Source organism: Acanthamoeba castellanii (assembly GCF_000313135.1).
Source record: "Acanthamoeba castellanii str. Neff unplaced genomic scaffold scf7180000084439, whole genome shotgun sequence".
NCBI lineage: Eukaryota > Discosea > Longamoebia > Acanthamoebidae > Acanthamoeba > Acanthamoeba castellanii.
In genome coordinates, this window is record NW_004457705.1 from 1 (window position 1) to 14,286 (window position 14,286).

Sequence of the window (14,286 nt, forward strand, 5' to 3'; positions counted from 1 at the left end):
CCATACCTTCCCCTCTTGTTGTTCTTTCAGGTTGCTGCTCTTACCGTTTCGATGCACACGTGACAAGTCTAGTCGGACATTGCGTGCCTCCTCGTCCACTCCCGAGCTGCCGAGCACAAACGTTTAGCATTCCAGAGACGAGTGAATTGAGATGCGAGATTCGCAGGGATGCAGAGGCTGATATGGCGAAGGGCGTACCAGTATCGATGGCTCCCTTTTCGTTGGTCTTCCAGTGCTGAGCAATGTCGTTGGCGAGGGGATCGTCGGGATTGGGAGCACTGAGCAGCGCCTGAATGCTGAGCAGAACTGTGCGGATCTGAAGCGCGGGGCTCCACTTGTCCTTCAGAATGTCGAGGCAAATCCGGCCGAGTCGGTCGATGTTGGGATGGTAGATCCTCGTCAAGAATCGCACCTTCGGGGGGCTGAAGAGCGGCAGGTCAGTAATCTGCCGAAATGTAACCGCCCCAAATCGCAGAATGGCAGGCAAGCACCTCATGGGGTAATCTTCAGTCAAGAAAAGCTCGAGCTTGAAGATGCCTCCCTCATAGGGCGACTGAGAGGGGCCAGCGATAATAACATCAAAGTAACGCAGGTTATCCTGGTGGGGGGTAGCGCTGATGCCAGGGGCTGAGATGGAAATATAGAACCATCAGGGGTGCCCTATAACCAACGCATAGGAAACAATAAGGAGGGCATACCTGGCTGGCTGATCAGGCGTTGCGTTTCCTGTTGAGAAAGATGGTATCTCGGTAAGCAAATGCTAAGAGACACGCGAAATTGCAAAGAGCAAGCAAGCACACCTTGACAATTCTGGGGGGCAAACGCGCGGTAGACATGTTGTCTTTCTAAAGCGTCAGTTGCTGCGGCGAGATGCTTGCGTGCACGTTTCCAAGATGAATCGAATTCAAAAAGAATGGCCACCAGATTTGCTTCGCGGAAGCCCAAACCTTCTTTGCTGACGTGGCGCAGGAAAAACAATTTCTTCTCCGTGCCGTTGCGCCCACACGAAAGATGATGGACGACGGAGGCCGAAGACGCGGCCAACGCACCGAGCGCCAGCGCAGGGAGCACTTGGTGATTCCGCGTACGCCGACCACAAATAACGTAGATGCCGCCCTGAGCAGCGCCGACAGCGATTCGGCCTTCTTTCGTTCGGCTGCAAATGGTGCGCCCTCGTCCCCTCCATCTATTCGCCCCACTACGATTTGGACTTATTGTTGTATTGCAAATAAATCAAATCAATCAATAAATAAATGTACACCATTGACGACGCTCTCTTCATTTCTTTTGGGATTCGTGCAGGGAATGGCGGCGGTGGAGAGCCCTGGAGTGGCGTCGGGTCGGGCGCTACGCCGCTGTCGCCGCTACGCTCCACAGAGAAGGCCAAGTCCAAGTCGAGCAAGCGCGCCGAGTGGATGCAGCGCCAGCTCAAGCAGCGCGCCGGCACGCTCGAGAAGCTCGAGGCGCTGCTCAACGCCAGTGCCGCGGGCGACGACGACGACGAGCAGGGCGACCTCGACTCCATCGCGCACATCGACAAGGACCTCATCCCCAAGATCTCCCGGCTGCGCGGCGACCGCGAGGAGCTCATCCGCATGTGCTCCGACGCCGTGCAGGAGCTCAACCGCAAGGAGGAGCAGAACCGGGCGCTCGAGGAGGCCAACGCGGCCCAGGGCCGCATGATCGAGGACCTCCAGCGACAGATGCAAGAGCTGCGCGAGCAGATGCAGCGGCTGGCGACGGCCACCACCCAACCACCAGCGGCGCCACGTCAGCAACAGCAGCAGCAGCCGTCGCGGCCGTCGAAAGCCTCTGGTGGTGGCGGCGGCGGTACGCGGGCGACGTCTGGGCGACGACGCAAGGCGCGCGGAGGTGGGCGGGAACGAGCGAGCGATCGCAGCCTCGACGACTCAGACGAAGAGGAAGAGGAGGAGAGAAAGGGATTGAGGTTCAGCAGCGACGAAGACGACGACAATGTACATAGCAGCAACGGACGACGCCGCGGCGGGGGAGGAAGGCACCATCACCACCATCGCCGGCGGCGACGCTATGACGACAATAGCGATAGCGAGGGGAGCTACAGCGATGACGAGGCGAACAGCAACAGCAGCAGCGACGACGACGACGATGCGTCGGGCCGACGACGAGATCGACGGAAGCACACGCGCACGGGCAGCAGCACCGCGCACCGCGACGTACAACAGCAACAACAAAGCGGGCGGGACAAGGAGGGGAAGGAGAGGAGAAGGCGGCGGGGCCGTGGGTCCGGAGGCGAGAGCGAAGAGGAACGCATAGCAGCGGCGGCAGCTGCGGCGGGCGGCGGTCGACAGAAAAGAGGACACCCCGGCCATGGTGCCGGCGGTCTGGAGCACACGGTGTCGCACCTCTCCAGCCGATGCTCGGACCTGGAGCTCGGCAAGAAGCTCCTCTGCGTCAAGCTGGCCTCCACGACCGAGGTACTACTGCCCTCCGCCTCAGTTCATTATTGTGCTGGCTGATCAACTCAACATCAACATCATCATCTTCTTCTTCAGAGGCTCAATAACATGCACTTACAAAACAAGGCCCTCCTCAACGCGATGTACGCCTGTTCGGTGCACAACGCGGAAGTCAAGACCATCCTTGCACGTATTGAGCACAAATAAAGAGCTCTCTATTGTTATTGTTCCAGGCCCACCCCCTTCTTCTTCTTCGTGAGGAGTGCTGTTATTGCAACGATCGACGACGTTATGATGAAGACGACAATCAAGAGTCTGTGTCTCATTGCGGCCCATCGTCACCATTAGAATCACACCACGATGACCAACCATCCCATATCCACGTGTTCACGAAGCATGTACCAGAACAGGGATATATCCACACAAGCATGTTTTCAAGAAGCACATCAGAACGTGGATTAATCCCAACATGAATGCGGCTTTGGTCAACTTTCTTCGAAGGAAGGCTGTCTTTTTCGTTTTTGTTTTCACCCACCACGAAGCACAAGCACCACCATCATCACTCAACAGCAGCGACGATGGCAACCACGATCACCATGAAGCTTATCATGGCGTTCTTCGTGTTGATAAATTTCTCGGGTCTCGTCATCACCCTGACCTCCCCGAAGGTCATGTCCAACGACAACAACGACTATGAGGCGCGCGTGGGTCCCTTCGCGCCCCTCCGCCTTCCCTACAACAGCACCTCCAACATCTACGCGAAGCCGAGCCAGGCCGTGAGAGCGCCGACGATGAAGCAGCTTCCTCGGCCCACCACCATCCACTTCTTCGAGAGGTCTCAACAGGTACGCACCCCTTTCCTAATCCGCCTTTATTTGGTAAGTTGAGAAAATAGTAATTTGTAACTCGCTACATGATTGCTTTCTAATCAACTCGATTCGACTCCCTTTAGATTCCTTTGACTCAATGGAAGAAGAAGAAGACCTCCAAGAAGACCACGACCTTTGCGGCGTGGCGCAAATCGCAGGCCAAGAAGCTCCTGGCCGAGACCAAGATCAAGAACTCGAAATTGGCCGCCGATTTGGCCGCCTCGCACCAACAACGCGATGCGCTCGCCGCCCAAGTGGCCGAGCTGCTCAACGTCCAACACCAGCGCGATGAACTCGCCGCCCAAGTGGCGAGAATCGAAGAAGAGCGAGCGCAGCTGGCCCGCCTTCTTGCCGCCGCCGTGCGCAACAACCAGGTACGCACAACCACTCAATCCTCTCTTTCAATTTGTCCTCTCCATCTCTCTTCCCTCATTGAAATTGCTCTCCATCTCCAACGCCAGCCGACATGGATTCGCCCCGCGCAAGAAGCGCCGGCGCCCAATCCCATGACTATGGGTCAGTTCTTCGATCTCACAAGCCTCCCCTCTCCGTACGTTCCAACTTCCATCAATGTTGCTCCTTTTGATTCATTTCATCTCTCTTGGATTCCTCATTAACCTTCTCATCATCTCAACAGGAATAACACCAACACCAACACCACCACTCTCGAGCCCGTGGCCAAAGTCCCCACCCACACAGAGGAGCTCATCGACGCCAAGTCCAACACATCTCTCGACAAGAAGATTGATGATCAGGAAACAATCCACGAGGGTGAGATCCTCGAGGAGCTCATCAACGCCAAGTTGAGCACATCACTCAACAAGACTGATGACAAGTACAACATCCACGAGGACAAGATCCTCGAGAAGCTTCCCGCCTCTCTCCGGTACCCTCCTCTTGCGCGTTCTCCTTCTTGTGCGCCCACAGTTGCTGACCACTTCTACAACCACTACGACTACGACTACAGGAACGCGACGGACTTGACTCAGGGCTGGATGTGGTCGGAGAGCACGACTGACAACAACACCAACAACGACAACGATGACGAGCAACAGCAGCAACAACTTAACAATGTGCTCAAGCAGCTTCCTGCCTCTCTCCGGTAATCAATCTCCTTGCCCGCTCTCTCTTTCATCCTCATCTAAGGCTAATCATCTTTCTTTTCTTATTTCTCTCTATTTTCTTGATGCACAACAACAGGAACGCGACAGACCTGAACCACGGCTGGATGTGGTCGGACGACAATGACGACAACCATCGCGATGTGCTGCACCAGCTTCCCGCCTCTCTCCGGTACCAATCTCCTCGCCCGCTCTCTCCTTTCGATAAACCGCTTGGCTAATCGTTCCTTTTCATGTGCAACAGGAACGCGACAGACCTTAGTCGCGGCTGGATGTGGTCGCAGTGAAGCGAGAGAGCGAGAGAGCAAGAGAGGTACTCCCATTGCCTTCTTCGACGCGAGCCTCTGCTTTGTCGTATCGTTTTGTCTGACTTGGGGGTGTTTCTTTCTTTTTCGATCATCCCAGTCCCCGAGCACACAAGTCGCCACCTCCGCCGCCAACTGAACCCCGAACCCACCAACCGGACCAACCCACTACCACCGCCCTTCTCCTCCTCCTCCTCCCCCACTCAACACATCCCAACTCCACGCAACACCGTAGTTGGTGTGGCCGAGTTCACCCCCTCACCAACCCCACCGCCATGCCTATGATGAACAGGTCCCATGACCCGGCTGGGCAAGGCTGTGCCGCCTCGATGGGCAAGCCTGGTCTCTCGACTCTCTCCACACACACACCACACGACACCACACGACACCACACACACCCCACACCCCACACCCCACACCCCACACACACACACACACACACCACACACATGGAGAGATAGAGAGGTCAGGTGAGCCTGTCGGCGGTGCAGCAGCCCATTAAGGCCGGCGAGGGCCTCGAGTCTTGCATGTGCGCGTGGGTGGTGTGAGGCGCGGTGCTCGGCACAGCCACTACTAAGGTGTTTGGCTGTGGAGGGGAGTGGCGAGTGCGAGATGGAGAGAGAGAGAGGGAGAGATGGGGTTGGTGAGGTGAGGTGGCCGGTGTGGGTGACGGGCAGTGGCGAGTGGACGGATGGGTCGGACAAGTGTGCAGGGTCCTCTCTTCTTCGAATGTAAATAAACCACTTTTTATTCGATTGCAAGGCTTCTCTTGCGCGTTCATCAACCTTCCTCCTGGGATTGCGGTTGAGAGCCGAAGATAGTGGAGCCGAAGATAATGACAGCTGTCCGACGTTTGAAAGAAACAAATGATACGATGAGCATATCTGGGCATAGCCGCACGAGAAGCAGGGTGTGCGTTGAAAAAAGTGTAAAAGAGAAAGCGTTCTGTTCAACATCAGTTGCGGAACCATCGCAAATGTCATCATCAGCATCATCTTCATTTGGCTGTCGTCTTCTTGCCCGCCTTCTTCGCCGCTGTGTGCACGCACCGAAGAAAACGTTTTTTCGTAAGCCACCTACCCGCACCCACACGCTAGCCTTTGTGTCGCGTGTGTCGCGTGTCGCGTGTGTACCTTTGTATCGCTTGAGGAGGAAGTGGAAGACGGCATTGCCGCCCTGGTCGGCATCGGGGATGTTCTTCATGGGGTTGCCATCGACCTTGAGCTCCGTGAGCTTGTCCAGCAACACCAGCTCATTCGGCAAATCGTCCAGCAAATTGCTGTGTCGTGCGTGTGTCGTGTGCGTGTGTCGCGTGTGCGTGATGAGCGGAACGCACGCGATGACGGAAGAGGGAGAGTTCGTACTCGTTGAGGACGAGGAGGGAGAGGGCGAGCATGCCGCCGATGGTCTGGGGCAGCGACTCGAGTCGATTGTGTTCCAGGTCTGGTCACAGCCACACACACACACACACACACAACACCGCACGCGCGTCAGCAAAGACGCACCCGCACCACCGCACACGCACACAAGGGCACGCAAGACAAGTGGGGGGGGGTGCGTGGTACCCAATTCTTGGAGGCTCGACATCCTCGACACCTCGTCGGGAATCGTGCTGATCTGCAATCGACGAAACACAAACGACACACCACGTCAGCGCCAACGCACAGGGAGAGCGACACTGTGGGGCGGGGCGCGCGGGGCGCGCGAGATGCGTACTTCGTTGTAGCCCAGGCGGAGGTGCACGAGGTTGGTGAGGAGCGCAACACCGGGGTCGAGACCTGTTGTAACCACATCATATGCATATGTACATACATATATTAGAATTATGTTGATATATATATATATATGAATGTATGAAATATAGTGATATAAATCAATATAGTGGCGTTGAGGCGTACTTTCGAGCTGGTTGCCCTCCAGGTTGCAGGTCTTGAGGGATTGGAGGCGGGTGATGGTGGGCGGGAGCTTGGTCATGACGTTGTCGGTGATGGACAGGTTCTGGAGGGTGCTCACGAGGATCGCCTCCGGCATCTCGCTGAAGTTGTTGCTCGACAGGTCCGCCTCCCTCAGCTCCAGCCCCGCCATCTCTGCACCACCCCCGCATTCATCAGCACATGACCGCACACGCACACACGACACACGACACACGGCACACGACACACACGACACACACGACACAGGACGTGCCTTCGGGGAGAGAGGTGAGTTGGTTGGCGCGGAGCTGGAGGTACTTGAGCGACCGCAGTTTGCCCATGGACGGGGGCAGGGTGACGAGCCGGTTGGAGTTGAGGTAGAGGCGCTCGAGCGCGGTCAGCTGGCCGATGTCGACCAGGCTGGTCAACTGGTTGCCCTCCATGTCGAGCTCGGCCAGGCTCGGCAGTTCGGCCAGCGCCGGAGGGAATTGCGCGAACTGTCGCACGACACACACACACACACGACACGACACACAACACACAATTGAGTGTTGATGATGTATGATGACGATGGCATGTGATGATATATGATGATGATGATGATGTTTACCTGGTTGTGGGAGAGGTCGACGCGGGTGAGGTTGGAGAGGGTGGACCAGCCCGTGGGCAACACAGACAACATGTTCTGTTTACAATCTGCGGAGGGCGAACGCGTCAGTGATGTGTGTGAGTGTTTTGTTGCGTGTGTTGTCTGCGTGTGGTGTGTGTGTATGTTACCTAATTCTTTCAAAAAGATGAGGGGCGACAGATTGCAGTTGAGGAACTGCAGCTTGTTGGTGCTCACGTCCAACACCTTGAGGTTGGTCGCCAGGTCCAGCGAACGCGGCAGCGACGTCAACTGGTTGTTACGCACACTGTCCACGAAAAACCGGACAACAAATCGAGCGCGTGAGACCACACCACAACCGACGACACACACACAACACACACACACAACACACACACACACACACACACACCGCACACGACACGACCAACGACACGACACGACACGACACGACACGACACGCACGGAAAGATGATTGTGGCGCGCACCTGAGGATTTCGAGGGATTGGAGGGAGCCGATTTCTTCGGGGAGCTCGACCAAGCGATTGAAGCGCAGGAACAGTTTGGAGAGCTGGGTGAGGTGCTTGATGTTGGCCGGCACGGTTCGCAGCTTGTTGTACCGCAGGTCCTGCATTCACCATTCGTTGTGTCAAAGCAACGCCACACCACACCACGCCACACATTGTGACGCGTCAGTCGATGATGGTGGCCGGAGAGGCTGGAGAGGCTGGGCGGCGGCGGTGGTACGAGTATTCGGAGGCGGGTGAGGTTGCCGATCTCGGGCGGGAGCTTCTTGAGGTTGTTTTCGTTGAGGCCCAGGGCCGTGAGACCCTTCAGGTGCCCAATGTCCGGCGGAATCGACTCGAGCTTGTTCATGTACATGTCTGCGCACAACACACACACACACACACACGACACACACACACACACACACACACGACACACACACGGCAATGAGATGAACCGCACGCACGCACCGCACACGCGTGCGGAGATGACGGTGGTGGTGGGTCATGGGAGGGGGGCGTACTGAGGATGGTGGCATCGGTGCTCTGCCAGACCTGGGGCGGGACGGAGGTCAGCTGGCGACGCGAGTAATCGACGGAGACAATCTTGTCCGGCAGCGGATCGATCTTTGGTGGCTTCGGGTTCGTCTGCTTGGCCTGCTTCGCCGACGCCTTTTTTGTTGTTGTTTGCGTGTGAGACTCTTTCTTACCGCACGACACACACCGCACACACGACACACACACGACACGCACTACACGCACGACACGACAGGTCGCGCACTTTGGAATCGGTCTTTTCTTTGGCCTCCTTGGCCTTGTCGGAGCTGGCCTGCTGCGAGCCCTCGAAGGTGACGCCACGACTGGGGCTGCTGCTCTTCTTCGACGTCTTCTCCTTCTTCGATCCCTTCTTCTTTTTGTCCTGCTGCGTGTCGTGCGTGTCGCGCCACGTCAGCGAGTGTCGTGCGTGTGTGTGTGCGGTGGTGCGTGTGCGGTGCGTGTCGCGTAGAGGGGCACCTTGGTGTCGGGTGATTCGGCTACCTTGGGTTTGCCTTTCGTTCCGCTGTCCTTCTCGGTGTCGGTGGCAACCGCCTCGCTGAGATCCTCCTCGTCTTCGACATTCTTGTCTGTCAGCGACCGCCTGTCGTCGTCATCTCCAACCGTCTGACATATGCAACACACGCACACACGCACACACGCGCACACGCACACACGCACACACGCACACACGCACGAGCCGAAGCCAGTCAGTCGAGAGGAACGAGAGTGGCTTGGTGTCGACACGACGTACGTCGTCGGTTTCGTCTTCGGTGGTGTGGGCGAGGGCGTTGGAGGTGATGACGTCGGCGGGCAGCGGGAGCACGAGCTGGTTGGCCGGGAAGGCCGTCCAGAAGCCCCGCCTGATGCCCCGGAGCGTGTACAGCATACGCCGCCTGTGCCCACTCTGCACGACCACATCCACCCGTTAATGCAATGCTCGCGGGTGAAAAACATGGCGCACACGACACACACGACACGCACCTTGCGGATGCCGGCGTTGAAGAGGTCTTGGTCGGTCACCAGCTGCGGGTTTGAGTGTAAAGAAAAATAAGAAAATCGCGACCAGCGCCACCAACGAGCGATGGAGAGAGAGAGAGAGGGCGCGTACGAGGAGCGTGTCGATGTCCTCGAAGCCGTCGGAGATGAGCAGGCTGCTGTACTCCACCGGCAAGCCGAGACCGGAGAGCCATTGGCCCAGGGGACTCTCGGCCTTGGTGTCCGGCAGGACCTCCGACCCACTGCTGCCCTTCTTCGGCAGGAGCGCCCGCCAACGGTCGTGGAAATACCTATTTAAATTTTAATCAAAACAATATTTTACTTGAATTAAAATAAAAGCATAATAAAATCATATTGAAATAATAATCATAAGATCTAAGAAAATAAAGAATAATTAGATAATAATAGTGTCTGGAGAGTACTTGGAGGAGCGGAGGATGGCGACGAGGGACTTGGGCTGGAGGTAGGACAGGATGTGGCCGATCACGGAGTCCGGGAGCCGGCCGAAGAAGCCCTCGTTGGGCCTCAGCGCCCACGCCGCGCCCTTGTCGGCCTTGCGCAGGTTCTGCATCGCACACCACCACCACGACCACGACGATGATGATGCGCCACAACATGTCAGTTGCCGAGCAACAAGCGATCGATCACCAATGAAGAATGAACATCGTTGCCAGCTGGGCGATCGATGTGTGTTGAGTGTGTTCTGTGCGTACCATGCGCGAGTAGAACCACGCCGCACGCGCACGCTGGTGAATTTACAGCCACGAAAGTTCATCGTCCACCGTAGCACGACACACGCGCGTTTCGTGACACGGAAGAAAAAAGAAGAGAGAGAAGGCGAGAATGGTGTTAGTGAAGAGAAGAAGAGTGATAGACATAGATGACAAGGCGCGTATGATGGTGATGATGACGCAGCAGGCGCACCTTGCGCTGGAGGGCGTCGAGGGAGTGCTGGAGCTGGAGGACGGACGGGCGCAGGTAGGCAGCGACGAACGCGCAGCTGCCCTGCTTGAGCTCCGACTCCTCGACCAGCCCGGCCAGACCCACCACCGCCTCATCTACAACAAAGCAAAGAAAAGGAGGAGGAGAATTAAAGAATATGAATGAAATCAAAACACAAATGTGAAATCGAATTGGCGCTACACGTTTGGTTGGCTACGCGATTATGTCCGTGATTTGTTGGAGGGGGGGGACGTACTGACGACATCGATCTGTTGTTGGAAGGCGAGGAGCGTAGATCGCTGCTCCGGGCGCAAGCCGTCAGGCAAGCCACCGCCTCGTCTACACAGATGAAAGAAAGTGAATGAATATGTGTTATAAATCTGAAAAGCGAAAACGAGAGATTGCGCTACACGCAAAATGAACTCCTTAGGGGAGGAGAGATGTTGATTGGCCTGATCAATTATTCACTTTTGAACTGTCTCCCCCAAATTAGAGAGAACTCGAATCAGGAAAAGGATGAAGCAACGTACGTTACGCGCTGCTTCATCTTCTGAGGCCGCAAGTTACGAAGCTTGCACGAGGAGGATCGAATCTATCTATGTTCGTTGGCGACGACTTGAAGAGAGCGAATGAAGCTCACCCACAACCAGGAGGTGTCCGTTGCTCGCAAGAAGAAGAACTCGTAACCCGTTGGTGGGGACGTGCGCCTAAGCTTTGCTGCGATGGTGACCGTGTGGGTTCGGGTTGCGCGTGCCGTCCCCCGAATTTCCCCAAATTAATTACCCCCCCCCCAACAGTTCGTGAGCGAGACGAGCCTTCACACTTCATCTCTTGCGTCAGCTCGAGCTGGTGTATGTGCACCAACACGATCGTGTTCGCTGACTTGGGTCACGCGCTGATCCATGATGGCACCAGCGGGAGGATCAACGAACTTACTGCGGTTGCTGAGGCTGCACGGCCGGAGATCCGCCACCACCGTGCTGCTGCTGTTCGCCGCCGTGAAAGCCGCCACGGCCTCCGCGTCGGCCACCGCCACGACCGCCTCGACCGCCGCTGGGCGCGCCTTCCGCGCCGAACTGCTGGGGCTGGGTCTGGTGGTCGCCGCCGGTGAAGAAGCCGCCACGGCCTCCACGTCGGCCGCCGCCACGGCCGCCGTAGCCACCACCGCCTCGACCGCCGCCGTTCATGCCCTGGGCCGGCGGGGCCACGAGCGGGATGCCGGGGTAGCCGCCGATGAAGCCCGGCTGCGGCTGCGGCGGGTAGCCGCCGATGAAGCCCTGCTGCGGCTGCGGTGGGTAGCCGACGACCTGGACGGGATAGCCGTTGCCGCCCTGGTTGAAGTTACCACCACCACCACTGAAGAAGGCGGCGGACGAGAGCGAGGTGAGAGGTCAGCGATGATCACCCACCGACCGACCCGCACGCGGATGAACGTGACACCAGCAAAATGGCTGAGGTTGCGTGTATGGCTTACCCCCGCCTGCCGCGGCCACCGCGGCCACGTCGCTCGCCGAAGGGACGACCACCGGGCTGCTGCTGGCTCACCTGTCCCGTAGCCTGCTGGCCCCGTGCGAAGAGAGAGAGAGAGAGAGTGCTGAGCAAATCGATACAGAGTGTAGCATGCACAGGGGCTCAACTTGACTAACCTGCTGAACCGGAGCTTCGCCTTCGCCCACAACGGAACCCTCCGGAGCGAGCTCGCCGGCACCCTCCTGCCGACACATGACAAGGGGTGAGCCACCAAGCAAGCACGCAAGCAAGGCTGAAGGCGATGTGGTGAGAAACCGGAGGACCCCGCCTTCCTCCTCGGCCCCTCGGGCCTCGGCCAGCACCACGCGCAAGACCACCCCGACGAGCGCCTGACGAACAAGGCGCAGAGGTGCACAAGGCTCAGTGGGTCTATCACATGTAAATGTACGCAGGCCACGGTAAAAAAGAACGAACGAACGAACGAGCTCGTGCATACCCCTGGGAGGCTCGACGGTGCCGGCTGTGGGCGACGTCACCGCGCTGGGCACGTGCTCCTTGACCTGGTCCTCGGGCAGAGGAGCCTGGTAGCCGGGCGCCGATGTGTCGAGGGGCACGGTGGACAGAATGATTGTGATGGACGACACGTGACGAGTGGTCTCGATTCTGCACGTAAGTTGCACGATGAGCAGAGGACCATTATGAATATACAGAGCGACAGCACTGCACGCAAACCAACAATGGCGTTGCGACTAACGCTGCGCTAGCGTTCGATGGAAACTGAGTGCACCTAGCGGGAGCTGCATTGCAGAGAATGCAGAAGCGTGAAGGGAGGGAGGACGTACGTGTCCAGGCCTTCCTCGAGAGGCTCGTACACGTCGGTGATATCGGTGGACGAGATCTCGGTGATCTGGTGCAGGTTCGGTATCCTCCTCTTGATGATTTCAGCTATGGTGACCGTCTTATTGATCGCACGGCCCATGGCCTTCAGAATCACCTCGGTGAAGCCTTTCTCCTGCCGATTCGTGGAGTGGACATTGCATTTAGCGAAAGGTCTACACGACTCGGCGTGAGGGTGCACGAACCTTGAACAAAGTGGTGGCATACGAGATGGAGTTCCTCATCTTGCCCTTGGTAGTGATTCGGATTTCATTGTCTTTGATTTCTGCCTCTTCTCTCGGCTTCTCGATTTTCTCGTACTTGTCCATGCTGCAGCAAAGCAATCAAATTGATAAACAGTGCAACAGCATGCTGCACTGGCAGATTGGCACGTACGGGAAGGCAAAGCGAAACGACTGGGGTTACAGCTGGGATGGCACGAATTTATCTGTAGATCGGTCGCGATCGCTTGCGTGTTCGGTGGCTTGTGCTTTTGGCGCTACACTATTTTTTGCAATACTGCCACCCGCCAAGATAAAACAAAATAGAAAGGATGCATCGTAGCAGAATACTGGGAAGATGTTGTTTGTTTCAATGACAAGGGAACTACAACAAGGGGCGAGGATGTGAAGCGAGAATCAAGGAGAAGAGAAAAATGGTGTGGAATGAACATTGGGGGGCTGGCAGTGAGGAAAGTTTACACAGAGTCCACGCCGACGAGCACCTTGGAGTCATCCTTGAACACGTAGGGCGGCACCTCCAAGTTCAGAGGGGCGGGACCCTGATATGAAATGAAATAATTGATTAGGCGTTGCATCACAAAAGGCGAAGGAGATGCGATTGTTAATGAGGGGGGATCGGAAGATTTGTTAAGCGAGTGTGTAATTACCTTACGGATGCGGCCAGCAGTATCGTAGTGAGAACCGTGGCAAGGGCAGAACCAACCACCATACTCGCCCTGGCCACCGAGGGGCACGCAGCCGAGGTGGGTGCACACGCCGAGCACGATGAGCCACTCAGGCTTGTCGGCCTTCCTGCGGGCGGCATCGGGGCAGGGATCGCGCATGTCGGTGAGGGGCGCCGACTCGGCATCGGCGATTTCCTCGGCCGTGCGGTGACGGATGAAGAGGGGCTTGCCCCTCCACTTTACCGTCATGATGGTGCCCTCGGCGATGTTGGAGACATCAACCTCGACGTTGGCCATGGCGCGCACATTGGCGGCGGGATTCATCGAATCGAGGAACTTGATGACGGTGTGCTTGGCCGCGGCGGCATAGCCCACACCAGCGGTACCGAGCACCATGTAGCTGAAGGCTCGGCCTCCACTCTCGCCTCCCTCCTGCGCCTCGCGCTTGTAGTGGCCCCAATCGGGAACATTAATCTCGTGCACCTCGCGCTTGCTCGACCCGGAGCTCAGGACGGGAGCCATGCGGGTAAGGGTGGCGGAGGCCGAGCCGCTCACCGCAGTGCTGGCCCTCAGCGTCGCAGCCGCAGAAATCGCAGTCCTCTTCATCTCTCTCTTTTGTGCAATGCGAATCAGGTGCGCTTCCTCTTCGACTCACCTCGACGAACAACCCCGTGCGCACCTCTGCCCCCCCACAAATTGCTGGCATTCCTCTGATAATATGAATTTGCCTTTTCTCTTGGCATTTCTACTCTTCTCGGACCCGAACGCGAGATGTAGATGGGACACGCGGTCTGGTCCA

The 14,286-nt window shown here is 57.1% G+C and overlaps 5 protein-coding genes and 1 pseudogene across 5 annotated transcripts; 2 read left to right on the plus strand and 4 right to left on the minus strand.

Moving 5' to 3' along the window:
* Positions 1–68: 68 nt before the first annotated feature.
* On the minus strand, positions 69–836 carry ACA1_321320 (ubiquitin-conjugating enzyme, putative; the record flags this gene model as incomplete). Its single annotated transcript, XM_004356913.1, has 3 exons — positions 69–106; positions 199–598; positions 801–836. 3 exons carry the CDS (start codon positions 834–836, stop codon positions 69–71), a joined length of 474 nt encoding a protein of 157 aa, XP_004356968.1.
* Positions 837–1,011: 175 nt separating this feature from the next.
* ACA1_321330 (uncharacterized protein) lies at positions 1,012–2,645 on the plus strand (the record flags this gene model as incomplete). The annotated part of the gene is made up of 3 exons (XM_004356914.1): positions 1,012–1,165; positions 1,303–2,456; positions 2,535–2,645. The coding sequence occupies 3 exons, from the start codon at positions 1,012–1,014 to the stop codon at positions 2,643–2,645; spliced, it is 1,419 nt and encodes a 472-aa protein (XP_004356969.1).
* Positions 2,646–3,034: 389 nt separating this feature from the next.
* ACA1_321340 (uncharacterized protein) lies at positions 3,035–5,281 on the plus strand (the record flags this gene model as incomplete). The annotated part of the gene is made up of 8 exons (XM_004356915.1): positions 3,035–3,283; positions 3,391–3,681; positions 3,769–3,857; positions 3,945–4,409; positions 4,508–4,600; positions 4,713–4,741; positions 5,026–5,075; positions 5,225–5,281. 8 exons carry the CDS (start codon positions 3,035–3,037, stop codon positions 5,279–5,281), a joined length of 1,323 nt encoding a protein of 440 aa, XP_004356970.1.
* A 449-nt stretch (positions 5,282–5,730) lies between these two features.
* ACA1_321350 (leucine rich repeat domain containing protein) lies at positions 5,731–10,781 on the minus strand (the record flags this gene model as incomplete). The annotated part of the gene is made up of 21 exons (XM_004356916.1): positions 5,731–5,768; positions 5,867–6,012; positions 6,098–6,176; positions 6,299–6,350; positions 6,450–6,511; positions 6,632–6,818; positions 6,907–7,143; positions 7,257–7,342; positions 7,424–7,560; positions 7,742–7,881; positions 8,001–8,137; positions 8,284–8,431; positions 8,541–8,678; positions 8,774–8,920; positions 9,048–9,200; positions 9,278–9,319; positions 9,405–9,582; positions 9,715–9,857; positions 10,217–10,350; positions 10,491–10,573; positions 10,765–10,781. 21 exons carry the CDS (start codon positions 10,779–10,781, stop codon positions 5,731–5,733), a joined length of 2,484 nt encoding a protein of 827 aa, XP_004356971.1.
* Positions 10,782–11,166: 385 nt separating this feature from the next.
* Positions 11,167–12,909, minus strand: ACA1_321360 (annotated as a pseudogene).
* A 368-nt stretch (positions 12,910–13,277) lies between these two features.
* ACA1_321370 (ubiquinol cytochrome reductase transmembrane region, putative) lies at positions 13,278–14,093 on the minus strand (the record flags this gene model as incomplete). Its single annotated transcript, XM_004356917.1, has 2 exons — positions 13,278–13,361; positions 13,470–14,093. The coding sequence occupies 2 exons, from the start codon at positions 14,091–14,093 to the stop codon at positions 13,278–13,280; spliced, it is 708 nt and encodes a 235-aa protein (XP_004356972.1).
* Positions 14,094–14,286: the final 193 nt, after the last annotated feature.